Source organism: Meles meles, chromosome X (genome assembly GCF_922984935.1).
Source record: "Meles meles chromosome X, mMelMel3.1 paternal haplotype, whole genome shotgun sequence".
Lineage (NCBI taxonomy): Eukaryota > Metazoa > Chordata > Mammalia > Carnivora > Mustelidae > Meles > Meles meles.
Window position 1 is genome coordinate 57,545,513 of NC_060087.1, and position 27,589 is coordinate 57,573,101.

A 27,589-nucleotide genomic window follows, 5' to 3' on the forward strand; every position below is an offset into this window, starting at 1 on the left:
ATCAGACAAGCAGGAGCTATGGCGGAGGAAGCGGCTGGTCAGGAGGAGTTGATCGCTTTATTCAGGAGCACGAAACCGCGAAATTGTTCTGCAGCCCGTGGAGGCACAGGTTTTTCCGTGAAGTGCTAGCTCTGCGGACCCGCCCTGAGAGCGAGAAACGGGTGCGCGGGTGCGGTGCATTAAAAGAAAACGCAGCGGTGGAGCAATCCCAGGATCTGGGTTGAGTATGAAAAGGGGGGCACGCCTAACGGGACCTGTGGTCCCTAAGAAGCGAAGCGAGGCGCGACAACTCGCCCCTCTTCCGGACACCTGGAGGACGGAGACAGCAACGTCACCGTACCGGCAGCCACTGTGAGGCGCTTTTCGGTGACGCGACCGCCGCGCGATGACGCGCTGATCAGCCGTAGCCTACACGTCTCATGTTCCGCAAAGGCCTGTGGGAGAGATCCGGGAGAAGGAGGGCTAAGATGGCGAAAGCGGCCGAGTCTTCAGGAGACCCGGGGACAACATCGCCCAGGCCCCTGGTGAGCTTGGGTTCTGAGGCCAAAGGGACTGAGGGTGAGGCAGAGTGTTCTTTAGGAAGTCGGATGATGGGCTTCCTGGCCGGAGAGGGCCGGAACTCCTTCCTCCCGGTAGGCCGGTCCTATACCCTATGCCAGAACCAGTCTCAACATTGCACCTGCTCTTAGGGCTAAGCGCTTTACCCTCCTCGTTCCTTCCACGCCTTCTTGTGAAACTCCTATTCACTTTCTTGTCCCATACTCTCAGGGCTTGTCCTCCTCCCGTACATTGTGTAAATGCCAAGCTTTAGGTGATTTCTTAATTACCTTTTTTTCTGCTGCCCTTCATGTTATCAAGTTCTGTCACTAGTTGTTGTTGGAGTAACAGCATTCTTGGATTAATGAGACTGCTTCCCATAGGACATTATAACTTGATTATTGATTTGTTCAATGACCTTAGTAGTCTTGATTTAATCCCTGTTCTCCGTGTTGCAGCTCCTCACAGTGTTCTTCATGATACTATCTTGCTCCTGTCTCTACAGGGGGTACGAATTCCATTGCAAGTACAAGCCCAAAGCCTGGGCAAGTATTACTTAAGGACACAGGTTTTGCAGTTAAAATTACCTGGGCTAGAATCACCTGCTCTGCCTCTTATGAGAGGGCAAATCATTTCATGGGGAGTGTTTCTTCATCCATAAAATGGATATAAAAATACCTGCCGAAAAGAGTTTTTAGGAAGGTGAAATGATATAATTTAAAGTGTCAAACACAGTGTCATGAAGCGAGGAGTGTAATTATTCAATGTTCTGCTCTAAGATCCCTCTTCCCAAATGGTGTTCAGTTTCTTAGCAGTTGTTTAATAAATGGTACATCTTTTCCTCTTTTAAATTGGCAAATTAAGAGCAGAGGACTGAACTGGGAATCAGGTGAAATTTCTTCTAGTCCTGGTTCTACTTACTAGCACTATTTTTTCATCTCTTCATTCACTCAACAAATATTTATTGAGCATCTATGTTCCAGGCACTCCTTTAGGCACTGGGGATACAGCAATGAAAGAGAGTGAGTGGGTCCAAGTTCTCATGGAACAATTGTGACCTTGAGGAAGTCATTCTCAACCCATTTGCTCATTTGGAAAATGGGATGATAACTCATCACAGAATTAATGAGATTACTAATGAGGTATTATACACACAGTGTATAGTAACATAGTTACAAGTGCTTAGCTGTTTTTAGTTCCTGTTCTACCTCTTCTTTTATGAAGTTTTCCCCCAATTAATTTTAGTGGTTCTGGTCATTCATTACTCAATATCCAATACAATTCTATTCAGTAATGTTTATTAAACTCCCACAATGCAGTGCATTATGCTAGCTGTTTTAGGACATACAAATGGCTTGCCCTTATGGTGCCTACAGTCTACTATGACAAATGTACAATGGTAAAATAAGGTAGTAAATCAGAAAGAGTTACACATAAAATATTAACAAAATTTAAAGGGAGTTACTATTATGTCCACTTAGGGTGACAAAGCAAGCTACGCAGTAGAAGTTATATTTGAGAGGGCGTCAAAGGGTGGGTAGGATTTGAAATTTCAGGTGAGTGTAAGAGCTATCAATGATCGAGCACCTGCTGTGTGCCAGGATTGTACTAGACATCCTCAGCATTTTTTCTAAACTTCACAGCAACCATTTCACTTAGGTGGTTTTTAAACTGTGTTTTAAATATTTTTTTTTTAATTTATTTGACAGAGAGAAATCACACCTAGGCAGAGAGGCAAGGAAGAGAGAGAGGAGGAAGCAGGCTCCCTGCAGAGCAGAGAGCCTGATGCGGGGCTCGATCCTAGGACTCTGGGATCATGACCTGAGCCGAAGGCAGAGGCTTTAACCCACTGAACCACCCAGGCGCCCCTAAACTGTGTTTTACTTGCAGATGAGGACAGGAGACTCAGAGAGGTTTGATGATTTCCCTAGGGTCTTAGAACTAGTTAATGGCCAGGCCTAAAATTTGAAACTATGTCTGCTTCTGAACCCCAGATTATTTCCATTAAGACTACACAACCTCTCAAGGTGAGGGTACAGAAGTTGGGAAGAGTTAACATATTTATAGAACAACAGGTAGATCACTTTGGCTCTAAAGTACAGGGAAGTCTTAGGAGGTAAGCCTTAAAAAAATAAGGCTACTGAATAAGGGAGGCACTATGAAACAGTGGTTAAGAATTTGTGCACTGGGGTCAGATTATCTAAGTTTGATTCTCAGCTCTGTCATTTAACCCTTCCATGCCTCAGTTTTCCCATCTGTAGGATGAAGATACAGTAATAATAGCTCATAGGGTTGTTAGGTGGATTAAATGAATTAAGACATGAAAAATACTTAGTAGAGTGCCTGGCATGTAATGGTCATACAATAAGTGTTATTTCTTCTTCTTGACTAGTAAGCTTGGAGGTTTAATAGGCAATGAGGAACCAGTGGGAATTTTTGAGGAGGGAAGGGTTTAAAATCATGAATTTGACAACATAATTGAGGGAGAGTTACCATGAGGAATGTTTGGAATCTAGACCAGCGAAATCAGTGGTTCTAGAACAAGTGATTGCTACCTGTACTATAGCAGTGGTGGAGTCATGAGGACTGGAGACAGGCAGGCTCCTTGAGGGTTTGGAGTGCTAGGGAGGCTGTGTCTTGGATCAGAGCTTTTTGAACTATAATGTGCCTAGCAGTCATCTGGGGAATCTTGTGAAGTTGCAGATTCTGATTTGGTAGATCTGAAATGAGACCTAAGATTCTGCATTTCTGACAAGCTCCCAGGTGATACCGCTGCTGCTACTGCTCCCAGTACCACATTTTGAAAAGCAAGGCTATAGACAAATGGGAGCATACTGTTGCCCCTGCACAGAAATACATAAGAGGAGTATGAGGACCCTAAAAGTTCACTAATTCACTTTTGGACATACGTGTTTAGTTCGAGATATTGTCAGGCCATCCAATAGGCAGTTTGTCTAAAACTGAACTTCAGGGCTCAGAAGTCAGGACTAGGTTTAATTAGGAGTCGTTTGCATAGAGTTGAGAAGATTGTCTTTGGTAATGCATATCTATTGTTCGTCTGTTTGGAGAGCAGGAAAAAGAGCTGTAATAATGGCTTTAGCCTGAGGTCTGGAAGGATGTTGGTCTCAGGTAAAGGGACTGACTGGATAGCACACCAGCAGTCACCCCTCCCCACTTCTTGAAGCCAAGCCTCTTGGTCTGAGCTGGTTTCTACTTGATGCCTCCCGCCCCACTTATTGACTCTTTTCTCTAGGATTTTGGTTGGTAGTATAACCCATCTGGACCCAGCTGCTCTCTTAAGGCTGCAGTCCCTGCTTTTACTATATCTTTTTGGCCCTGCCTCTATCTGTCCCCTCATTGGTCCAAGCCAGACAGTGAAGTGTACACATGGGTTTCTGTGCACACATGTGCATATATGTGCAAGAGCCTACCTGCACAGGGAGAAGGGAAGGGACATTGGCTTCAAGTCACCTTTCATCTGCACTGAGAGGCTAATCAGAGAGCAAGGTCCACTAGCTGAGGGCATAGAAGTCCTGTTATATGTGGGGCTTGAAGTCCACAGATCCTGGCTCAGTTCGCTGAACCGTATCACTAATTCTCCTGAAAAGAGTTACTGAGGAAATGTTGGGATGAGGGATATGATAGGAACCACATGGCACTATAATGACTGCAGTGACTTACAAAAGCAATTACCTGGAGTTAGGCCCAAGTTCTCAGGATAAGGGCACAGTCTTCCACAAGACTGCCCTCACTTCAGACACCATCCACAGGTTTGGATGTTCCCAGGACCACCCTTACTTCTGACCTACTGGCTGCAAATTCAGGGGTTCCCATGATCCCCTAGAGCTCCATACTTCACTAGAATTGTTCATAGAATTCAGGATAGCACTATGCTTAAAATTATAGTTTCATTATAGCAAAGGATACAATCCAAACCAGCAAAAGGGGGAGATGAATACGGTGAGGCCTAGGAGGGTCCCTAACACAAAGCTTCCTTGTCTTCTCCCTGTGGAGTCAGGACCTTGTACCCCCTGATACATCAATCTGTGGCAATAGGCAGAATATTGCCAATCAGGGAAGTGCACTCATGTATTGAGAGTCTTTATTAGTGTTTCTTTCTGTAGGCATGATTGACTAGATGATTGACTCCTCCCCTCCCCAGAGGCCAGGTTTATGTCACTGGAGTCAAAGGTTCAACCCTCTAAACTTGTGTTTTTTCTGTCTGGAATGGTTTGCCCTCATGCTGAGTCATCTCATTAGCATAAAGTGTCTAGGGGCCTACCATGACTCACCTGTTAGCTAAAGTGTTAGGGCCCACCATTAGTAACAAAATTAACACTATCATTTAGGAAATTCCAAGGGTTTAGAGGCTACCTTCCAGGAACAGGAGACAAAGGCTAGCCAAATTCTTCATTATACAAGTGATAGAACTGGAATTAACCCCCTGGGCATCTTGAGCTAGCGCTAACATGTATCTAGCCCCGCTGTGAGCCTCCTACTACGTGCTTTATGTATAGTAATACATTTCTTCCCACAACAACCCTGTGATGATGATACTATTCTCTCAGTTTTATAGATGAGGAACTGAGGTATGGAGAGGTCAAGAAACCTGCTCAGTGTCACATAGGTAGTTGGTGATAGAGCTGGATGGCTTCCCGCAGCACACTTAACCAATACTCTTCAAATATCATATGTCGAGGGCTGACCACGGGCTAGGTGAAATGCTGGTCTTACCTAAATCTTATGATGGTGTCATCTCCAAGTGAGGGCAGAGCCGAATTAGGCTTTGAAGCTCATTCCTTCTATACTGTCATGCAGTACTTCTACTTCTATACTGCATGACAGTATAGAAGGCTGCAGTTGCAGACAGCATGAAAACTCAGAACACCAGTCCTGGAGCCTGAAAGGTCAGTGTCATAGTAGTGAGAGAATACAGCTTCAAAGGGTGATTGACATATTAAGTACTGAAGAATATTCAGAGGGTGGAAGGATTCTTGTACTTCTTGGTTATGAGGTCGCTGTTACAGATCTGTGGGGAAAGTAAAGTGGGAAGGCGAAGTGCCAAATTACAAAGGATTAAGGGAGTGGGTGAGTGCAGAGCAGTTTGATCAGGGAAGAGAAGGAGAAGGAGAGTAATTTGAGAGAATAGCAAAAAACAAGAAAGAGATGTACTTAAAAATCCTATTACAGAAGCTTTTAAGTATGTAAATAAAATAAAGAGTGGTACCTTTCAAAATTCTGCTATTTTTTAATATTTTATTAATTTGACAGAGAGAAATCACAACTAGGCAGAGGGGCAGGCAGAAAGAGGAGGAAGCAGGCTCCCTGCGGAGCAGAGAGCCCGATGTGGGGCTCGATCCCTGGACCCTGGGATCATGACCTGAGCCGAAGGCAGAGGCTTTAACCCACTGAGCCACCCAGGCGCCCCAAAATTCTGCTATTTTTATTTCATTTCCCCAACATATTTTTTTTTCTGGAGTATGATTTTTTTTTGTTTAATCTTTTTTTTTAATTTATTTTTTAAGTTCAAGTATAACTAATGTACAATGTTATAATAGTTTCAGGTGTACAATAAAATGATTCAGCAATTCTATACACATTTCAGTGCTCATCACAATAAATGAACTCTTAATCCCCTTTATCGTTTTCACCCATCCCTCCAACCACCCCCCATCTTGCAACCACGAGTTTGTTCTCTATGTTTAGGAGTCTGTCTGGTTTTTTGGTCCCCCCCCACCTTGTTCATTTTTTTTTGTTTCCTAAATTCCGTGTATGAGTGAAATCATTCGGTACTTGTCTTTCTCTGACTTATTTTATTTAGCATTACTTATCCTCTAGATCCATCCATTTTGCTGCAAATGGCAAGATCTCATTCTTTTTTATGGCTGAATGATATTCCATTGTACGTAGACACCACATCTTTATCCATTCATCTATCAAAGGACAGTTGGTGTGCTTCCATATCTAGGCTATTGTAAATAAATGCTGCAGTAAACATAGTTCTCAAATTAGTGTTTTTGTTTTTTGAGTAAATACCCAGTAGTGGAATTCCTGGATCCTATGGTAATTCTATTTTTAACTTTCTGAGGAACATCCATACTGTTTTCCATTGTGGCTGTACCAGCTTGCATTCCCACCAACAATGCACAAAGTTTCCTTTTTCTTTAGAGTATGATTTCTAACCTGTTTATTTTTAACTAATTTTATACATACAGAAAAATTGCAACAGAGAGTTTCTAGATAGCCCTGATCCCATTTCCTCCAGTGTTAACATTGTACATAACCATAGTACACAGTGATTGGAATCAGTAAATTAACATTCGCACAATATTATTAACTAAATCACAGATCTTATTTGAATTATACCAGATTTTCTACTAATGTTCCAGGATCTTATGCAGGGTCTTACATTTCCTTGAGTTGTTATTTTTCCTTAGTTTCATTCAATCCTTAATGGTCTTTTATTGTCTTTCATGATCTTTTCTGAGTGTTTATTTATTTGACAGAGAGATAATAAGAGAGGGAACACAAGCCAGGGGAGAGGAAGAGCGAGAAACAGCCTTGCCACTGAGCAGGGAGCCTGATGCTGGCCTCCATCCTAGGACCCTGGGATTACGACCTGAGCTGAAGGCAGACGCTTAATGACTGAACTACTCAGGCACCCCTTTTCTGAGTGTTTAAAAGCAAATCCCAGACATATCACTTCACCTGTAAATACGTCAGTGTGTTTCTCTAACAGGGAAGGACGTTTTCTTTGTTATCACAATAACAAAACTCATAATTTCTCAGTATCATCTAATCTCTGCTCATCATCTCACAATTTTCTAAAAACATGTGTTTTTATAGTTTGCCCAAATCCGGATCCAAACAAAGTCAACAAATTGCATTTGGATAATAAGTCTCTCTTAATATATAAATGTTCTCCTGTTTTTAATGTAATTTATTTTTTTAAATTCAGTCATTTGTCTTGTAGACCTCTCCACTTTCTGTATTTGGCTGATTGTATCCTCATGGTATTTTTACTATGTTCCTCTATCTACATATTTCCTGTAAACTCTAATAAGATATAGGGGCTGGATTGTATTCAGGTTCATTTCAGTTGGAGGAGGGGCAAGAATAAAAAAGAACTAAGATGGCTCCTAAAATTAGCAGTGTTTACTTTTTAACTATTTACTAAGAAAAGTTTCAGAGATAGACAAAAGTACAATGGTAAAATATACCCTCATGTCCTAACCTTCAATACTTAATTTATGGCCAGTCTTCTTTCTTCTGTAGCCCTCTCCATTTCCCTTCTATTACTATTTTGAAGTACATATCAGGCATCATTACTTTAGTAAATATTCAACATGTTTATCTAGAAGAAAAGGAGTCTGTTTTTAAAGAACATAACCACAGTGCCATTAGTACATCCAAAAAGTTAGTAATTCCCTAATATCAAATATCAGTGTTCAAATTTCCAGTTATCTCCTAAATGTTATATTTTTATGATTTAAAATCTGGCCCACTACCTATTTTTATAAATAAGGTTTTATTAATTGTTTATGTTTCATCTTGGGCTGCTTTCATGCTACAGCAGCAGAGTTGAGTAGTTGCCACACAATCTACATAGCTCTCAGAGCCTGAAACACTTACTTCTGAGGCCCTTTACAGAAAAAGTTTTGTGGCCCTTCCTCTAGGCAATCATCCTTTAGAATAATTTAAAACAAGAAAAAAATATTTTTTATATTTATCTTCATTTTAACCATTTCTGGAGATCTTCTTTTCCTGTGTAAATCCAAGTTTCCTTCTGATATCACATTCCTGACGATCTTTCTTTAACATTTCTTGTAGTGTGTGTCTCAGCTTTTGCTTGTCTGAAAAAAGATACTTTGTCTTCGTTTTGATACCTGTTTTTCCTGGGTTCGGAATTCTGGGTTGACGGTTTTTTTGTAGCATTCTAAAGGTGATTGCATTTTTTTCTAGCTTGGGTAGTTTTTGGTGAAATGTCTCTTATTTATCTTTGTTCCTCTGAATGCAGTGTCTTTTTTCCTCTGGCTGCCTTCGGGATTTTCTTTATTTTTGGTTTTCAGTAGTTTGATTGTGTCCAAGTTTGTGGATTTTTGGTTTTGTTTTGTCTTTAGGTATTTATCTTGAGTAGTATTCCCTGGGCTTGGATCTGTCATTTGATGTGTGTCATTATTTTTGGGAAATATTCAGTCATTATCTTTCCAAATATTTCTTCAGACACATTTTCTCTCTCTTATTCTGGGATTCCAATTATTTATATATATATAATTATATTAATTATCTATAATTAATTATCTATATTGTATATATAATATATATTATTATTATATATAATTAATATAATTATATAAATTAGATCATTTAATATTGACCCACAGCTCTTAGATGCTTATTCTGTTTTCGGTGTTGTTTGTTTTTCTAGTTTTATTGAGATATAATTGACATAATAACACTGTGTAAGTTTCAGGTATACAACAATGATTTGGTATATTTTTTCTCCATAAAAATTTCTCTTTTTGTTATAGTCTGGATAATTTTGACTGACCTGTCACTGACTTTTTTCTCTGGCTGCGTTGAATCTGCAAATAAAGCTGTCAGAGGCATTCTTCATCTGTTACTATGTTCATTTATTTCTGGGATTACCATTTGACTTTTATAGTTTCCAACTCTTCGCAGAAATTCATCATCATTTGTGCATATGCCTTTTCTACTAGAGCCTTTAACATATTAATCATAGTCCTCTTAATTTTACTCTGATGATTCTAACAGGGTCATCTCAGAGTCTGGTTTTATTGATTGCTGTGTCTCATCATAGTGGGTGGTTTCTTCATTGTGGGGGGTAATTTTTTTTTATTGAATGCTGGCCATCATGTATAGAAGAAGAGTAGAGACTGCCTGAAGTGGCACATCTTTTCTGCTAAGTTTTTACTGTGGGGATTAGATCAGTCTGGTCAGGCGGTGAACTGTGCTTGGGTTTTGTCCTTGCTATGGGAACCTTCAATGTGTCACCAGCTTCAAATTCTTCTTCTGTTACATGGTGCTTGGGGTGGGTGCTAGATCATCCCAGTGTTTTACCTAATGTTCCTGTTCTATTCTAATCTTTCTATATTTTCCCTTTGCCCTTGCATGAGATAGTGGTTCTTCCTCCAACCTCTAGCTCCTCCCCTAGCAGTAGACTGCTGTTTGTTTTGATTCCCTACTTGTTAGCCTGGGAGGGGGGATTCTTTGCTGTCTTGGTCCAGCCTCTGTCTTAGGTGGTCCCTGTATCCCTGTGTCTCCTGAGTGGGACTTTGTTGGTGATTCTGTTTCTCCCCCAGTTGAAGGCGACTGTAGTGGTCTGGCCTCAGGCTGTTTTCCTATCCCTCCCCCAGGAGTAGAGAGATTTGTCTTTTCCCTTTCCCCAGTCGAAGTGGGTCTTCACCTGTTCCCTGGAGACAGCAGAGTTCCCCCAGTAGCTCTAAGGCTCTTGTTCTGTAGGGCAGAAGGGTCCAAGCAGGGGTCTTTGCTTTTCTCAGAATTGGCAGCTGCTCCCTTCTCCAAAACCTAAAACTGAGTGGAAGTCTGTGGAGAAGACTCTTCAGGTGGGTGTGAAATTCCCTTGTGTCTGAAGCTTCCAGGGCCTCTGTGCCCTTGTACAAGTCCATGCTTGGCCTTTAGCAGTTCATTTTAACTTTTACCAGAATTCTTAAAACATCTGTGTGATGTCCAGTGTCATTCTCTGTGTTGTGCTACAGTGTGCAAAGTAGTGCCCATGTCCCATGTTTTCCGGGAAGCACCTTTCTTTTTTTTTTTTTAATTTAAATTTTTTTATTGTTTTTATGAACATATAATGTATTATTAGCCCCAGGGGTACAGGTCTGTGAAATGCCAGGTTTACACACTTCACAGCACTCACCATAGCACATACCCTCCCCAATGTCCATAACGCCACCACCCTCTCCCTACCCCCCTCCCCCCCGGCAACCCTCATTTTGTTTTGTGACATTAAGAGTCTCTTATGGTTTGTCTCCCTCCTGATCCCATCTTGTTTCATTTATTCTTTTCTTACCCCCCAAACCTCCCACATTGCATCTCCACTTCCTCATATCAGGGAGGTCATATGATAGTTGTCTTTCTCTTTTTTTTTTTTTAAAGATTTTATTTATTTACTTGACAGAGAGAGATCACAAGCAGACAGAGAGGCAGGCAGAGAGAGAGAGAGGGAAGCAGGCTCGCTGCTGAGCAGAGAGCCTGATGCGGGACTCGATCCCAGGACCCTGAGATCATGACCTGAGCCGAAGGCAGCGGCTTAACCCACTGAGCCACCCAGGCGCCCCTCTTATTGACTTATTTCGCTAAGCATAATACCTTCTAGTTCCATCCACATTGTCGCAAATGGCAAGATTTCAATTCTTTTGATGGCTGCATAGTATTCCGCTGTGTATGTATACAACATCTTCTTTATCCATTCATCTGTTGATGGACATCTAGGTTCTTTCCATAGTTTGGCTATATTGTGGACATTGCTGCTATAAACATTCGGGTGCACGTGCCCCTTCGGATCACTACGTTTGTATCTTTAGGGTATATACCCAGTAGTGCAATTGCTGGGTCATAAGGTAGCTCTATTTTCAACTTTTTGAGGAACCTCCATGCTGTTTTCCAGAATGGTTGCACCAGCTTGCATTCCCACCAACAGTGGAGGAGGGTTGCCCCTTCTCCACATCCTTGCCAGCATCTGTCGTTTCCTGACTGGTTAATTTTAGCCATTCTGACTGGTGTGAGGTGGTATCTCACTGTGGTTTTGATTTGTATTTCCCTGATGCCGAGTGATGTGGAGCACTTTTTCATATGTTTGTTGGCCATCTGGATGTCTTCTTTGCAGCAATGTCTGTTCATGTCCTCTACCCTTTTCTTGATTGGATTATTTGTTCTTTCCGTGCTGAGTTTGCTAAGCTCTTTATAGATTTTGGATACTAGCCCTTTATGTGATAGAACATTTGCAAATATCTTCTCCCATTCTGTCAGTTGTCTTTTGGTTTTGTTAACTGTTTCCTTTGCTTTGCAAGAGATTTTGATCCTTTTGATCTTGATGAAGTCCCAATAGTTCATTTTTGCCCTTGCTTCCCTTGCCTTTGATGATGTTCCTAGGAAGAAGTTGCTGCGGCTGAGGTCAGAGAGGTTGCTGCCTGTGTTCTCCTCAAGGATTTTGATGGCTTCCTTTCTCACATTGAGGTCCTTCATTCATTTTGAGTCTATTTTCATGTGTGGTGTAAGGAAATGGTCCAATTTCATTTTTCTGCATGTGGCTGCCCAATTTTCCCAACACCATTTGTTGAAAAGACTGTCTCTTTTGCACTGGACATTCTTTCCTGCTTTGTCGAAGATTAGTTGACTGTAGAGTTGAGGGTCTATTTCTGGGCTCTCTATTCTGTTCCATTGATCTATGTGTCTTTTTTTTTTTTCTTGTCAGCGTAACAGAATTGTTATGCTTTTTTGTTTACGCATTGTTTTTGCACCACACCCAGTGCTCCATGCAATATGTGCCCTCCTTAATACCCACCACCTGGCTCCCCCAACCTCCCAACCCCCACCCCTTTAAAACCCTCAGGTTGTTTTTCAGAGTCCATAGTATCTCATGGTTCACCTCCCCTTCCAATTTACCTCAACTCCTTTCTCCTCTCCATCTCCCTATGTCCTCCATGTTATTTGTTATGCTCTGGGGGAGGGGCCATTGTAGTGATTCTCAAGTGTCTTTGCCCGAGGCAGAATTGTACCCCCCTTACCAGGGGCCAGGGTAAGTAATCTGCTTGGGTTCACTTTTTGGAGCTTTTGTTCCCTGAATGCTTTCCATAGACTTCCGGGGGGAGAGGAATGAAAATGATGGCCTCCCAGTCTCCGGCCCGGAGGAGCCTAGAGCTCGGGACCCCACTCCTCAGGGCATCCTCAGAGAAAAGCGCTCAGTCACTCCCGTCTCCCTGGCCTCCGGCTGTGCTCCGAGCTCACCCAGCCTGTGACCAAGCGTCTCTGTCTCTGGCACACAGCTCCGCCTGGGGTCTCTGAACCGCAGATCCCTGAGCTCTTCCGGGGGGGGTCTCGCTGGTTCTTGTGGGGACCCCACTCAGAGAGCAGTGGCCTGTGCCATGGATTATGGTTCAAGGTAACCCTGAGTTGAGAGCTCACTCCTTGGCTCTGTCTCTGTAGCTGGCTTCCCCACTCTAATACCTGCGAGCTCTGAGACACTCAGACACCCCTGATCCTTCTGTGACCATGTGGGACCTGAGGCTACACTGTCCCCACGTGGGCTTCACCCCGGTTTAGCCTCTAAAGCGATGTCCCTCAGTGGAGCAGACTTTTAAAAGTCCTGATTTTGTGCTCCGTTGCTCCGCCGCTTGCCGGGAGCCAGCCCCTCCCCCGCAGTCTATTTTCCCGTAGCTTTGGATTCACTTCTCGGCTGGTCCTACCTTTCAGAAAGTGGTCGATGTTCTGTTTCTAGAATTGTTGCTCTTCTTCTCTTCGATCTCCTCTTGGATTTGTAGGTGTTCGGAATGATTTGATAAGCTATCTAGCTGATCTCCTTCTACCTGATGTCATCTCAGCCTGTTACTTCTCTGCCGTCTTGACTCCTCCCCTCTGGAAGCACCTTTCTTTCCTTAGATTTTATGCAGGCTGCTTGGTTGCCTACAACCTCAACTCTTTGATGGGTTCAAGTAAAGTGGTGATTTTGTAGTTCATCTAACTTTTTCTCACTATGTTGGCAGGGTGGTTGGGACAGTATTCTTTCCAGCTTTCTACATCCTAGTCACAAGTCAAATTACAGTGTTTTAAAGCCACTTGAAATAGTGGCTTTCTGTGTGGTTGTGAATATTTAATTCATCATATTTGTTTTATTTATTTATTTGTTCATTTGTTCATTTGTTTTATTTTTCTTTCAGTTTTAAGGACTTCTTTTAAGTTTTAATTTATTTCATAATTATGTGAACTATTTATATGATTTCAAGTCATATACATGGAACAACTTGTATTTGAAAAAGCCTAGCCTCTTTCCCTGTCTCCTCTATCTTTTTTCTCCCTTTCCTTAATAGGAGACCTCTTTTTAAAAATTCATATGACTTACATCACACTGCATGATTAATTTTTTACACAGTTCTTACATTTAAAAGATAACATTCAGGATGCCTGGGTGGCTCCGTTGGTGAAGCATCTGCCTTTGGCTCCGGTCATGATCCCAGGGTCTGGTGATCGAGTCCCACATCAGGCTCCTTGCTCTGCGGGGAGTCTGCTTCTTCCTCTCCCTCTGCTCCTCATGGTCTTTCTCTGTTAAATAAATAAAATCTTAAAAATAACGTTCAGGTGTGAGTGTGTATATGTATTTTCTCCTTTCTTAGTAAATGGTAGCATATTTTACAAACTTTTCTCCACACTCCTTTTTTATTTAACACTCCATAAATAGCACTTTGAAGGTACTCCCATTTCTTTTACAGCTACATAGAACTCTGTCATGTCCATATCCCATACGTTATTCAAGTAGTCCTCTGTTGATGGACATATGGGTTATTCTCAGGTTTTTGCTTTTATAAGTAGTGTTATAATAAGTAGCTTTGTGTATATGTGTTTTTTCCCCTTGTCTTTAGACTCCTAAAAGTCGCATTGCTTAGTCAATGGGTGATCCATGTATAAATTTGCTAGATATTGCCAGATTCATCTTCAGTAGACTGTAGTATTATTTTGCATTCCCACCAGATGTGTGTAAATACTTCACTCCCAGAGTATGTTGTCAAACTGTTGGATTTTTGCCAGTCTTAATAGGGAAAATGTTTATTACAAGTAGCTTTAATTTGCATTTCTTATTAAAAGTGTGTTTGAGGAGTTATTTTTCATAAGTTCTTTGAGCAACTTTATTCTTCCTAAAATTTCAGTGTACTGCCTTGCACTTCATTTACCTGCAACTGCTACCCTTTAAATATTGTACCTGTTGGGCCAAAATCCATGTGAGAAGGGATTGCTTTTATTTTCCTAGGGACTTGAAGATTTCTGAGTTTTTTTTATATTGATAAAATTTGACATTTGAACATAAGAGTTTATAAGCTTACAATCTCGTAATTCACTTTGGAAATGTTACTCGACCTGGTTTGCTAGGTAACCTGATAGAAAGAGTAGAGATCAGAATTTATTTTGGTATTTCCTTGTTCTTCCCAGGTTCCCCTTAGGCTTCACTTCACACTCCTTTCTAGCCAGCAGAGGCCACCAGTGCCTACCACAGAGTGAAAGAGCTACAGAATTGTGGCTGTGTGAAGATGTGATTGCCAAAAGGTTGCTTTCAGATAGCTTTGCAATCTTGCTAGCTTGTGCCATGTGAAGGTTTTATGCTTGAAAGAAAGCAAATATTTGAGGGCAAGAAAGTGTCTATGCCATTTACTTCATGATTTTTTCCATCATATGCCATCTCTTTCTTTAAGTTAAAAGAAAAAACCATTTGAGAATTTTAGTTGGCCACATTGTGTAATGTCTGGTAAACTAATACCTTACTTTAAAAACTGTGTAACACCCCATGAAAAGACATAGTCCCTACTCACTAGGAAATGATGTCTTTGAAAAATGCTGCAGTTGATTACAGACTTTAATTTTTTTCCCAAACTCTTCTCAGTTTGCAGGCCTTTCTGATATATCAATCTCACAAGACATCCCTGTGGAAGGAGAAATCACCATTCCTATGAGATCGCATATTCGGGAATTTGACAGCTCCACATTAAATGAATCTGTTCAGAATACCATTGTAAGTTAGCCTAGCTGAGAGAACTTCTGTTCAGTATCATGGGACTAAATAACTATAGGACTTTTTTTTTGTTTGGCTCACTGATTTTCAGTATATCTTATTTATTGAAATTTAAGATTTTCCCCTAGAGAATAAGGGGTACAGCCTTTTTGGAGAGCAGTTTGACTATAATGAGTATTAAGAATCTTACAATGTTCGAATATTTTTAAGCTGGTAATTCTGCTCCACATAGAGTATATGGAATTTTTTTAAAAATATTTTTCAAAATACAGAAGAATATTAATATACAAAGATGTTTATTACAGCATTCCTTATAATAAGGGTAAATTGAACAACAGAAGGGATTTCAGTTAAGTAAATTATGTTATATCTACGGGATGGAATACTAAACAACTGTTAAAAATGTATTTATAAAGAACTGTTAATTACATGAAGAAATTTCTAGCTGAAAAAATTAGGACAGAATTATCTCAACTATATTTTGACAGGTTATATTTGTATTACTGTACTCTTCCTCAAATGTCTTGATTTTTTAAAAGTTTTATTTACTTATTTATTTGAAAGAGAGAGAGAGAGGAGATTGAACAGGGTGGGGGAGGGGGAGAGTGAGAAGGAGAAGCAGACTCCTTGCTGAGCAGGGAGCCCAACAGGGGGCTTGATCCCAGGACTGTAAGATCATTACCTGAGCCACCCAGTTGCTCCTCAGCTGTCTTGATTTTTAAAAATCTTGCTTCTAGGATTCATTTACTAGTTAAATTGGGAATGTTGGAAATTAATTTGTTTTATTCTGTATAATATGGTAGTTAGGGAACAGGTTAATTGTCCCTTAGGACTTCATCAGTTATGAACTGAAAATCAGATGCCCTGTGTTGCAGAGTAGATTTTAATAGTTACATTATTTTAGTTTCTTTAAGTAACATATTGGTATAGCTATATTTCTCCTTTACAGAGCTTTAAAAATCAAAACAGAACAGGTGGATGTGGTAAAGAGTTAAATATTGGCTTAAGGAGGTAATGAAAAAGTTAATAGAGCACTGGGTAGTATATAAGACTGATGAATCACTGACCTCTATCTCTGAAACCGATTATGCATTATATGTTAATTAATTGAATTTAAGTCAAATAAAGGAAAAAAGTTAGTAGAAATACACACCTTTTTGAAGGTGTTAAACTGGAATTGTAGTTCCCAAATTCAGTGAACCCAGGAAGTTAAAATAAATTTGAGCAAATTAAGTGAAGGGGCTGCTTTGTAACTTGGTCATGACACTACAAGAAGTTGTTTATATCTTTCAGATGCGTGATCTAAAAGCTGTTGGGAAAAAATTCATGCATGTTTTGTACCCAAGGAAAAGTAATACTCTCTTGAGAGATTGTAAGTATATAGTTTTTTGAGGATTTGCTGTTTTTCACTGTACCTTAGCAAATACTTTATGTGGTTACATTTCTGTGATAAGAAAATTGGCATTTTGCAGAATGAAAAATATATAAAAGAATATGGAAATGAACATTTTGGAAGAATTTAAACGTTTAGAATTGAATTTCAGATATTGGAAGATTTTTCCTAATGTATCATCTTCATCAATAAATATAGACAGTATATATTTTTTGTTTGTTTTTGTTTTATTAATTATTTTTATTAAAATATAGTGTATTATTTGCCCCAGGGGAACAGGTCTTTGAATCATCAGGCTTGCACACTTCACAGCACTCACCAAATCACATACCCTTCCTAATGTCCATAATCCAGCCACCCTCCATACCCTCCGCCCCCCAGCAACCCTCAGTTTCTTTCCTGAGATTTAGAGTCTCTTACGGTTTGTCTCCTTCCTGATCCCATCTTGTTTCATTTTCCCTTCCCTAACCCCAAAGCCCCCCCATTCTGCCTCTCAAATTCCTCACTCTGATTGACTTACTTCGCTCAGCATAATACCCTTTAATTCCATCCACATTGTTGCAAATGGCAAGATTTCATTTCTTTTGATGGCTGCATAGTATTCCATTATGTATATGTACCACATCTTTATCCATTCATCTGTTGATGGACATCTAGGTTCTTTCCATAAATGGCTATTGTGGACATTGCTGCTATAAACATTCGTGTGCACATGCCCCTTTGAAAGCACTACATTTGTATTTTTAGGGTAAATACCCAGTAGTGCGATTACTGGGTCAGAGGGTAGCTCTATTTTTAACTTTTTGAGGAACCTCCATGCTGTTTTCCAGAGTGGTTGCACCAGCTTGCATTCTCACCAACAATATAGGAGAGTTCCCTTTCTCCACATCCTCTCCAGCATCTGTCGTTTACTCACTTGTTAATTTTAGCCATTCTTACTGGTATGAGGTGGTATCTCATTATGGTTTTGATTTGTATTTCCCTGATGCCGAGTGATGTGGAGCACTTTTTCATGTGTCTGTTGGTGGCCATCTGGATGTCTTCTTTGCAGAAATGCCTATTCATGTACTCTGCCCATTTCTTGATTAGGTTATTTGTTCTTTGGGTGTTGAGTTTGTTAAGTTCTTTGTAGATTTTTGGATACTAGCCGTTTATCTGATATTTCATTTCCAAATATCTTCTTCCATTCTGTCAGTTGTCTTTTGGTTTTGTTAGCTATGTCATGTGTTAAAGTCCATTTGCATACCTTGTGGGGATAGACAGATAGGCTGGCACAAAGGGTAAGTCAGTCATGGCCCAAATTTGTATTTATATTTATATGACTTAAAAAAACCCACAATGCCGTATCACTTCACACCCAATAGGATGGCCATTATCAAAGAAACAGAAATAACAGTTATTGGTGAGGATGTGGAGAAATTAGAACCCTTTTGCATTGCTAGTAGGAATGTAAAATGGTGCAGCTGCTGTGCAAAATGGCATGATGACTCAGAAAATTAAGCATAGAATTACTGTATGATCCAGCTATTCCACTTCTAGGTATATACCCAAAAATTGAAAACAGGAACTCAAGCAGATATTTGTACACCCGTGTTCATAGCAGCCTTATTCACAATAGCCAAAAGGTGAATGGATAGTCAGGTAAGTCGTGGTATACACACCATAACATATACCATGTACTAATGGACTATTACTCAGTTTTAAAAAGGAGTAAAACTCTGATCATGCTACAACATGGATGAGCTGTGAAGACATTGTGCTAAGTAAAATAAGCCAGTCACAAAAGGAAATTTTTTTTTCACTTATAGTAGGTTCCTAGAGTAGTTGAATTGATACAAAGTAAAATGATGATTGCTGGAGGTTAAGTGGGAAATAGGGTTGGATGAAAAAGTTCTGGAGATGGATGATACAAGGTTTGTAAAACAGTGAATGTACCCAAAGCTTGTACACTTAGAAGTGACTAAAATGGCAAATTTTGTGAGAGAGATATATTTTTTCTTATTAGTAGAATATATATATATATATTCTACTAAATAATTCTTACTTATTTAGTAGAATATATATATATTCTACTAAAATAAGAATAGTTTTAACTATTACAGATGTTTTATGAATTAAAAAGAACTTAAGTGTATTTTTTAAAAAGTGTATTAGTGTCAGTTGTACTTGAATTCATTTTTTTTAGTTGATAAGTTCAAAAATTTAATAAGAAAAACAGTATTTTATCAAAGTGGTAGGATTATGATTTTTCTTTATACCTTTTCCAAACTTTCCACAGTGGTGTCAAAATTACTTATATAATGTGGGGAAAAAATGTAAGTATGTACATATGCATACTTCTTTAAAGTTATGTACATAAGAGGTGAAAGTTAGAAATGGTATATGTATCTTTTTTCAATTTCATTGGGGAAGGTAATTTTGCTGTAAGCTGTATGTTACTGAACTGTTGGCTGATGAATTTACCTAACAGCCTTTAATTGAGAACCACTGTGCTTAGACCTGATGTTGGCTGAGCCTTTTATACTTTTCTAAAAGTTTTGTGTTATTTGCTAAGGTTTGACTTTATGAAATTACAAATACAGACCTGTTTTCTCACCTATACAAATAGCAGTTCCATACTAGTTCAGTGTAATGATTATGAAAGGGAAGCAGTGTGGCAGAGTGGAAAGAACTTTGGAGTAGGACTCAGAAGACTGAGGTTCTGGTCCTACTTCCATACCTAACTATTATATATACTGGGGAAGTCACTTCCTTCTCAGCTTCATTTTTCATATTCTTGAGGTGAACCTGATTATACTTCCCTTGTCTATGTAGTCTCAGTTTGATGGAGTGACTTGGCTCTTTCTGAGGCTAGGGCACCTAAGTCTTTTGACTTCTGGCCCATTGGTCTTTATAGCATGTCGGAATGTGGCTTAGTAGGTGGAAGAGGGGTGATTTGTGGTCTATGAAGTCAACAAAATTTAAAGGATATATGAAGAAGGGCATTCAGAATCAGGGAGCAGGGAAGGCAGGTAGAGGGGTAGGAGAGGTTGGGTAGACTTGGGCAGACAGAAAGAGCCTTGATGTCTGAATTCTAAGAGTGGGAGGGGTAGATAATTGGAATAAAGATAGAAAATACTACATAGTTGTTTCTTAACAGTCTTCTGTTTTTTTCTTCTCTTGTAGGGGATCTGTGGGGCCCTTTGATCCTTTGTGTGACACTTGCATTGTAAGTACTTACATTTCCTTCCTCTGCAATTTGAGATAGACTATACTTTCTTATGTGGAGTTTCAAAATTGAGGGGAATTTTGAATATTTTATTTAGGATTTCTATGATATATTGTACTCCTTATGATTTCAATCTAAAAAGTCAAGTAGTTTTCCAGATCAATTCAAAGAGTGATAGAATCAAAGATCTGAAAATTACGCTTCTCTCGGTTTACCAATAACTTCTTAGCCTGTTTTAGCCATTTCTCTTGAAATGACATTTGTTTACTCTCATGCACCCCCCCATCAGTAAACTAAGTGAATTAAATATTTGTACTTAAACTATTTGTAATTAAACTATTTATTTGTAAACCTAATTCTTCTTAAATCTTAATAATATGAATGAGAATGAGAATAAATTAGGAAGAGTAGAAGTGGTCAAGTTCAAAGCAAGATCATACTTCAAAGTGTTAGGCTTTCCATACACTTTGCACGTAAAGGGAGAAGACAGGAGAGCATAGTTCCATTGGAGAGGGGAATATAACCATTGGTAGTGTGGAAAAAATACTGCATTATGATTCACTTCTGAGTTCTCATCCTGACTGTGCTATCACCAGAGCAATTTTGGACTACTTAGAACCAAAATGTGTATAATGATTTTTTTCCAGTTTACAGAAAACTTTTAAATACCTTCTCTTTATTTTATCCTCATAGCAAGAATATTACTTTCTTTTCTTTCTTTTTAAGATTTTTATTTATTTGACAGACAGAATCACAAGTAGGCAGTGAGGCAGGCAGAGAGAGAGGAGGAAGCAGGCTTCCTGGTGAGCAGGGAGCCAGATGCGGGGCTCGATCCCAGGACCCTGAGAGCATGACCTGAACCGAAGGCAGAGGCTTTAACCCACTGAGCCACTCAGGGACCCCAAGAATATTATTTTCTTATTTTGACAAACAAGCTTAGGTTCAAAGAGACTGGGGACTGAACTGAGATTACACAATCAGTGGTAGATTTGGGATTCAACCTCAGGTTTCCTTGACTGCCCATTGTCTTCCTCTGTGATTATTTTACATCTCTTCCCAGCTAACCCCCTGGGTCTCCTTTTCCATATCTATAAAAGGAGATGGCTGAGGATCCCTTCTAGGCTTGACTTTTTATGATTCTAAATTGAACAAATTTGTTAATGGCTTCTCCGCCCATTTTTTTTAAAGATTTTATTTATTTATTTGACAGATCACAAGTAAGCAGAGAGGCAGGCAGAGAGAGATAGAGAGAGAGAGAGAGAGAGAGAGAGGGAAGCAGGCTCCCTGCTGAGCAGAAAACCTGATGTGGGGCTCGATCCCAGGACCCTGAGATCATGACCTGAGCTGAAGGCAGATGCTTAACCCACTGAGCCACCCAGGCACCCCTCTCAGCCCATTTTTTAATGTGAATTAAACGTGTGGTAATTTAGGTAGTAATGTAGAGTGCTGTTTCTTATGCCTTTAATAACCACATCAAGGGCAATATTCCAATGCCTTGATGGACAGGTTTATATTAGAATGACTGAGCATATACTTTTTTTAGTTTTAAAAGAGCATATACTTTTTTTAGTTTTAAAAGATTAACATTAGAGATTATTTAGTTTAACCCAGTTTATGTGCAGAGAGGAAAACTGGAGTCTCAAGACATCCAGTGATGTACTCTAGTTAACATACCTAATGACAAATCTTGGGTCACTTTCTGGATCTCCTGCCTTCGAGGCCCATTAATGTTCTCCCTTCCTGTTCCCAAAGCAGTAGAGATTCCAGACAAGTGATCAGTGCATCGGATTGTTAGGACTCAGAATGAGTACGTACAGGTACAGAATACAGAAGCCTGCCCTGGCAAGCAGCATAGCAGGGCAAGACTTACTAAAAGAGGTTGTGAGTTTGGTGTTACTTATTATTTTTCTGGAAAAAAATAACATTCAGTCCAAGTGTTCTAGTCCACAATTCAAAAGTTTATGTCTGTAAAATTCTTAGACAAAGAGATGATATATCAGTGCCTATTCAACTACTCCATTTTAAAGTAAAGTCTTTTAGTAATAATCTGTGTTTTGATTCAAAAAAATCAACTAGATAGGTTTATAGACTCTTTCCATTCTGAAATGTCAGAACTAGGGGTGCCTGGGTGCCTCAATCAGTTAAGTGTCTGCCTTGGGCTCAGCTTATGATCCCTGGTTCCTGGCATCTAGTCCCCGGTCCTGCTCCTTGCTCAACAGGTAGCCTGTTTCTCCCTCTCCCTCTGCCCAACCCCAGCTCATTTTTTTCTCTTTTGCTCTGTTCTCTCTCATATAAATAAAATCTTAAAAAATAATAAATAAGTGTCAGAACTAAAGCCTTAACTGAAGGATTACAAATGCAAATGTATCTAAGGGGTAGAGAAGTAACCTGAATGTGTACATGATTTGGTGACCTGAAGCCCCTTGTGAAGGGACCTGCTGCTATGTCAGTCAACTGCTCCTAGTTGTTGCCATGTAGGAATGTAGGCCCACTGTTAGAAATTCTTCAGATTTTTCAAGAAAATCCAGAAATACATATTTTTTTTAAAGATTTTATTTATTTATTTGACAGAGAGAGATCACAAGTAGGCAGAGAGGCAGGCAGAAAGAGAGAGAGGGAGGCAGGCTCCCTGCTGAGCAGAGAGCCTGATGTGGGACTCGATCCCAGGGCCCTGAGATCATGACCTGAGCCGAAGGCAGCGGCTTAACACACTGAGCCACACAGGCGCCCCCAGAAATACATATTTTTAAGTGAAACCTGCCAATTTTAAAATATTGTCACTTGAATTTAAACCCATTTTAAGTCTTGTACAGACGGATAACTCCATGTCTGTGAGCCACATTTGACCCTTCAGTTTATAACCTCTGCTTTAACCAAAAACGTCTTCAGTAATCCATTTACACATCCCAGCAAGACCAGATGTGGTGACCCGTGCAGTCCTGAGGCATTTGGAATTGGAAATAAGAGAGCCTTGCCAAATATTTCTGACATCTTGCTTTCGTACAACCTATATATTATAGATCTTCAGGTGAGGTTTAGGATAGCTCCCTGATTCAAAGTTTGCTTTAACTTTATTGCTGTAAATAAAAGATGAAGCAATTCTCATGCCATTTCCTTCTCACAGAATGCTTCAAAGAAGCTCTATAGATAGTGAAAGGGATGGAGGACCCCAGTTTGCAGAAGTGTTTGTCATTGTCTGGTTTGGTGCAGTTACTATCACCCTCAACTCAAAACTTCTTGGAGGAAACATGTGAGTATTATTAAAATGTACTTTTTGCCTTGCCAGGTAGCATATCTCAGACTTTTAAGGAAGTCTGGCTAGTTAGGTATTTTTTTAAAGAAAAATGAAAATAAATGAGGGCTAAAGAGAAATTCTCTTAAACCCACCGAACAGAGATCACCTAGTTTAACTTACCTTAAATTATCTAGGGTCTTATATAAGCTTCATATGCTCTCTCCAGCTCCTGAAATCATGTGGAGACTTTTTTTGTGTTAGAAGATTATGTCCATTTTGTGGAGGAGATGGTCCATAGCTTCTAACAAATTCTCAACTAGGTCTTTAAACTAGAAAAGATTAAGAACCACACTGTCTTAGAGGTTCAGTGGGAGAAGGAAGTCTCTAGGAATTAGAGTAGATCATCTGGGACCCTAGATGGTTGACTCTCAAGGAGTTTGAAAGGAAGGGAGAAAGAGTAGAGGGAGAGAAAAATTAAAGCATATGCTTAATACAGAAGCCTCCTTATAGAATCAATGTTAGGGTATAGGTATTACATATTTGAAGGAAGGTAACAATCTACGATATATAGAAATCTGTGTAATAAGCTGTATCATGATACAGATCAACTATATTTATGATCTTTAAAGATGTATGTTATTTTTAGATCTTTTTTTCAGAGCCTCTGTGTACTGGGTTACTGTATACTTCCCTTGACGGTGGCAATGCTGGTTTGCCGGTTGGTGCTTTTGGCCGAGCCAGGACCTATAAACTTCATGGTCCGTTTTTTTGTGGTTATCGTGATGTTTGCCTGGTCTATAGTAGGTAAGAATGTACTTATCTCTACAGTAGCAAAGCAGACAAAAATATGAGTTAGAGATAATGACCAGACGAGGTGCAGTGTAACTCCTGAGTCATATGAGAGTGATAGGATTCTTGCCAGTATCATCCACAGAACCCTCTTCTCCAAGTAGGCAATGATAGGGATGCTGTCCATCTTATCAGAATTGGATATCTGGACTTGTGAGATGTGGAGGGTCATATCCTTTCTTTTTTATTCTTAAATAAGTGACAGGGTCAGGAAAGGAGATTACACTAGACCTAGCTCAGATCCTAGCATATAGGAGGCGTAGGTTACTTAAGAAATGACTTGGGACTTTTCCTAACAAACTAATCATGATAAGAATAGTAGCCAGCATTTACAGATTGCTTATTCTAGGCTAAGCACTGTTGTGGGTGCTTTATATGTATTATCTCACTTAATCCTCACAACTCATAAAAAGTAGTATTATTAGTCCCATTTTTACATATGAGGAACAGACCCAGTGAGGTTAAACAACTTGCCCTATGACACATAACTAGTGAATAGGGGAATTAAGTTTCAAACCCAAGCAGGTGACACACCTGTCACCTCCCAGTTATACCACCTCCCAGTATAGGTTGTTATGTGTATCATCATGTAGTACTTTTCTGCTTAGATTAGAATCTAATTCTGATTAGATTCTGATTAGAATAGAAAATTCTGCCAAAGATTAGGAAGAGCCCGTAGTGGTGGCAGTGAATGCCATGTGCTCATTGTTATCGCATTCCTAAAATTCTCTTAAAATTCTACCTTCAACTAGAACTGTTCACTGGCTTCTTACTGCATGGGATAGACAGACTGCCTAATATTTTTAAGTGCATTAACATACATTTGCTCTGGAACATGGTTAAAATCCAAGAAGTAGTCCAAAAATATAGTCTGAGAATGCCAGAATTAATATTATGAAGACTGTGTGTTAAGCTTGAGTGCTTTACTCATGGGAGAACCCCCTCATTCCCTCACTTAGAGTCTGATAGCTTAGCATACTTGTAGTTGTAAATATCCGGTGTCCAGGCTTATAGCTGTTCAGGAAGTAGAATCTTAGAAGAGAGAGAGGCTCCTATAAGCATTCCATTTTCTAATTCAGCAGATAGTTCTTGAGCACAAACTATGTGTCAGGCATTGTGCTAGGCACGGTCTCTATTCTCAGAGTTCATAACATAGTGGAGCAGCCAGACATGTAAACACTTAAGGGCAATAGGTGTCCCAGGTGGGAGATGGAAATCTGTGCAGGGTATGGTGGGGACACAGAGGACATAAGTGGGCAGTTCTGCCTGCAATGGGAGGTTATGTGATGGTTGTTCAGGAAAGATTGCCTGCAAAGGGTAATCAGATGTGTGAAAGGTTGAGTCTCATTTCCTGGGTGGACAAGAGGGATAACATCTAAAAGAGCCAATAACTGAATAATGAGAACAATTACTCAAGAAGCACAGCAGTATGGGGCCATTTGCCATAGGAGCAACTCGCCTTAGACATTTTTCTCAGTGTATTCATCACAGATCAGTAACTTCTCAGAAAAGGTTAGGAAGCCCCTTTTAGAAAAATTTTCATGTGAAATGGTTGACAACTTTCAGAGTTTAGTATTGGAAACAAGTAGCTCTCAACTGTCTGGAAAACTATGCCGCAGAATGCATTTTTCCCCAAAGGTCACAAATATAACTGAACTTTTTGTGTAATTCTGTGTTCCAGACTATGCCAAGTACATTAAAGTATAGTAAATGTTAGTGGTTGTGACAGTCTTATTATATTAAAGATTCCATTTTGTTTTGTTTGTTTTGTTTAGCCTCTACAGCTTTTCTTGCCGATAGCCAGCCTCCAAACCGCAAAGCCCTGGCCATTTATCCTGTTTTCCTGTTCTATTTTGTCATCAGTTGGATGATTCTCACATTCACTCCTCAGTAAATCAGGAAATGGAAATTAAAAACCAGTGAATTGAAAGCTCATCTGAAAGATGCAATTCACCATGGAACTTTCCCTCTGGCCCTCTTTTGTGTAATTTTGGAGGTATTTGGTATGTGAGGATATTAAAAGGGAGCCATAAAGCACCATCACTGCTTATAAGGAACTGATGTTTGAAAGGCTGTCCTTTGCCTCTTGATGTTATTTCTTTAAAATATGTAGTATATGCAGTATAGTGCTGCCTTAAGGCATGATAGGGTCACTGTGGTCCATTCAAGTGACAGCCAGTGATTTGGGAAGCACATGGATACATCCTGCAAGTTGAGTGGAATTAACTGCTGTATTTTCAGTTTTGAGAATACCAGTTCAGGTGCAGCTCTTAAACACATTGCCTTATGACTATTAGAATATGCCTCTCTTTTCATAAATAGGAATGGGTAGTCTATCCATTTTGTCTTATTCCTTTCTTAGGCTTAAAAAGGCAATGACAGAGGTTAGGAAGGGGCTTCATAATTGTAGAGGAGAAAACATGCATTAACCAGTATTCAGATTTTGACCGGAGAAAATTCTGCACTTGTTGCTTTCTAAAAAAGCGAGGGACAGGTAAAGAATCAGCTTCTTTAGTCATTCTGTATGGTTCCCTTTCCACCATGCTTATTAACAGCACCTCATTGACACTCTAGTTTTTAATCTTGCTCCCTAGCTTTGAATACGCAAGCTGTTAGTAGTCAATATGTAATTTTCCTATCATTGAAGCTCTTGGTGGACCAGTGCTTGAACTTATCCAAGTGGGAGAACTCAAAAATTTAGATTGGTAGGTCCTTAATGCATATTATCATTTGGGCACTTGTTTCTTCTTCAGGGTAGAATGAGGCATTTTGGACACAGCATAGCTCTAAGGAAGTCCTTGTTATTCTATGTAGTCTGGACTTTAACTAGAAAGTAAAGCTAAATCAGAAGCCTGCATTTAACCCCGTGCACATGGAGGGATTTAGTGTTCTGATGGCTGGTTCACAGAACAGCTAGATGCGTAGAGCATGATGTTGGATGCCATGGGTTTACAGCTGCTACCTCTTCGTAGTGGGCTTAGCAGTTTTTTCATTAGATGTGCTTCTTGGGTTGGGGAATAGCAATTTATTTTCTTGGTTGTAAACTTTGTTTGTAAAGCTGCTTAGCTCTTCTTTAGATAAGCACTTTTTTTTTGCACATGTGCACCTACTTGTATTCTCAGCTATTTATACACGCAAGTGTGAAGGCTCTTCAGGAAGTAGAGTGTCTGGAAAGGCTGATTCAAAGCTAAACAGGGTTCCTTGAGGGTAATATGAACTACTGCCATCTATAAATTGCACATTGAAGAACTCTTAATAGACAAAAGATTAGGAGTCAGGCAAAAACCATTCATTGTATATACAGTTACTTACAAAGATAGGAATTTATTCCATGGTTTTTCTTTATCATGGAATCTAAATATTTATTCATTTTTTATCTAAAGACTATCTACACATAGATATATAATTTTAAAAACATATTTTGTCCATTCCCAGATTAACCAAGAACACTACTAGGACAAATGGGTTCTTGGAGTTATCACTAAATTACTGAGCATTAAAAAGTTGGTCCTCTCAATCCCAGCCTTCTCCAGGGGTTTTGATTATTATATATTTATATTCATTTCAGTTTCTCTTCTAAATTTTAAAATAAACCTGGTGAGCACA

General features: G+C 39.6%; 1 protein-coding gene across 3 annotated transcripts in view; it reads left to right on the forward strand.

Annotated features, from left to right (window-relative positions):
* The first annotated feature begins 412 nt into the window (after positions 1-412).
* Positions 413-27,589, forward strand: part of YIPF6 (Yip1 domain family member 6) — an 86,193-nt gene continuing 59,016 nt past the window's right edge. For 2 of the 3 annotated variants that reach the window (XR_006816865.1, XM_045995414.1), the window contains exons 1-6: positions 413-524; positions 15,170-15,298; positions 16,592-16,670; positions 19,857-19,899; positions 23,024-23,149; positions 23,781-23,938. Coding sequence is in view for 2 of the 3 variants with exons in the window: in XM_045995414.1 (XP_045851370.1) it covers positions 420-524; positions 15,170-15,298; positions 16,592-16,670; positions 19,857-19,899; positions 23,024-23,149; positions 23,781-23,938 (640 nt within the window). In the remaining variant the exon portion in view is untranslated. Of the gene's footprint in view, positions 525-15,169; positions 15,299-16,591; positions 16,671-19,856; positions 19,900-23,023; positions 23,150-23,780; positions 23,939-25,758; positions 27,294-27,589 lie in introns of those variants that run through there. The other variant, XM_045995413.1, reaches the window with a different exon arrangement.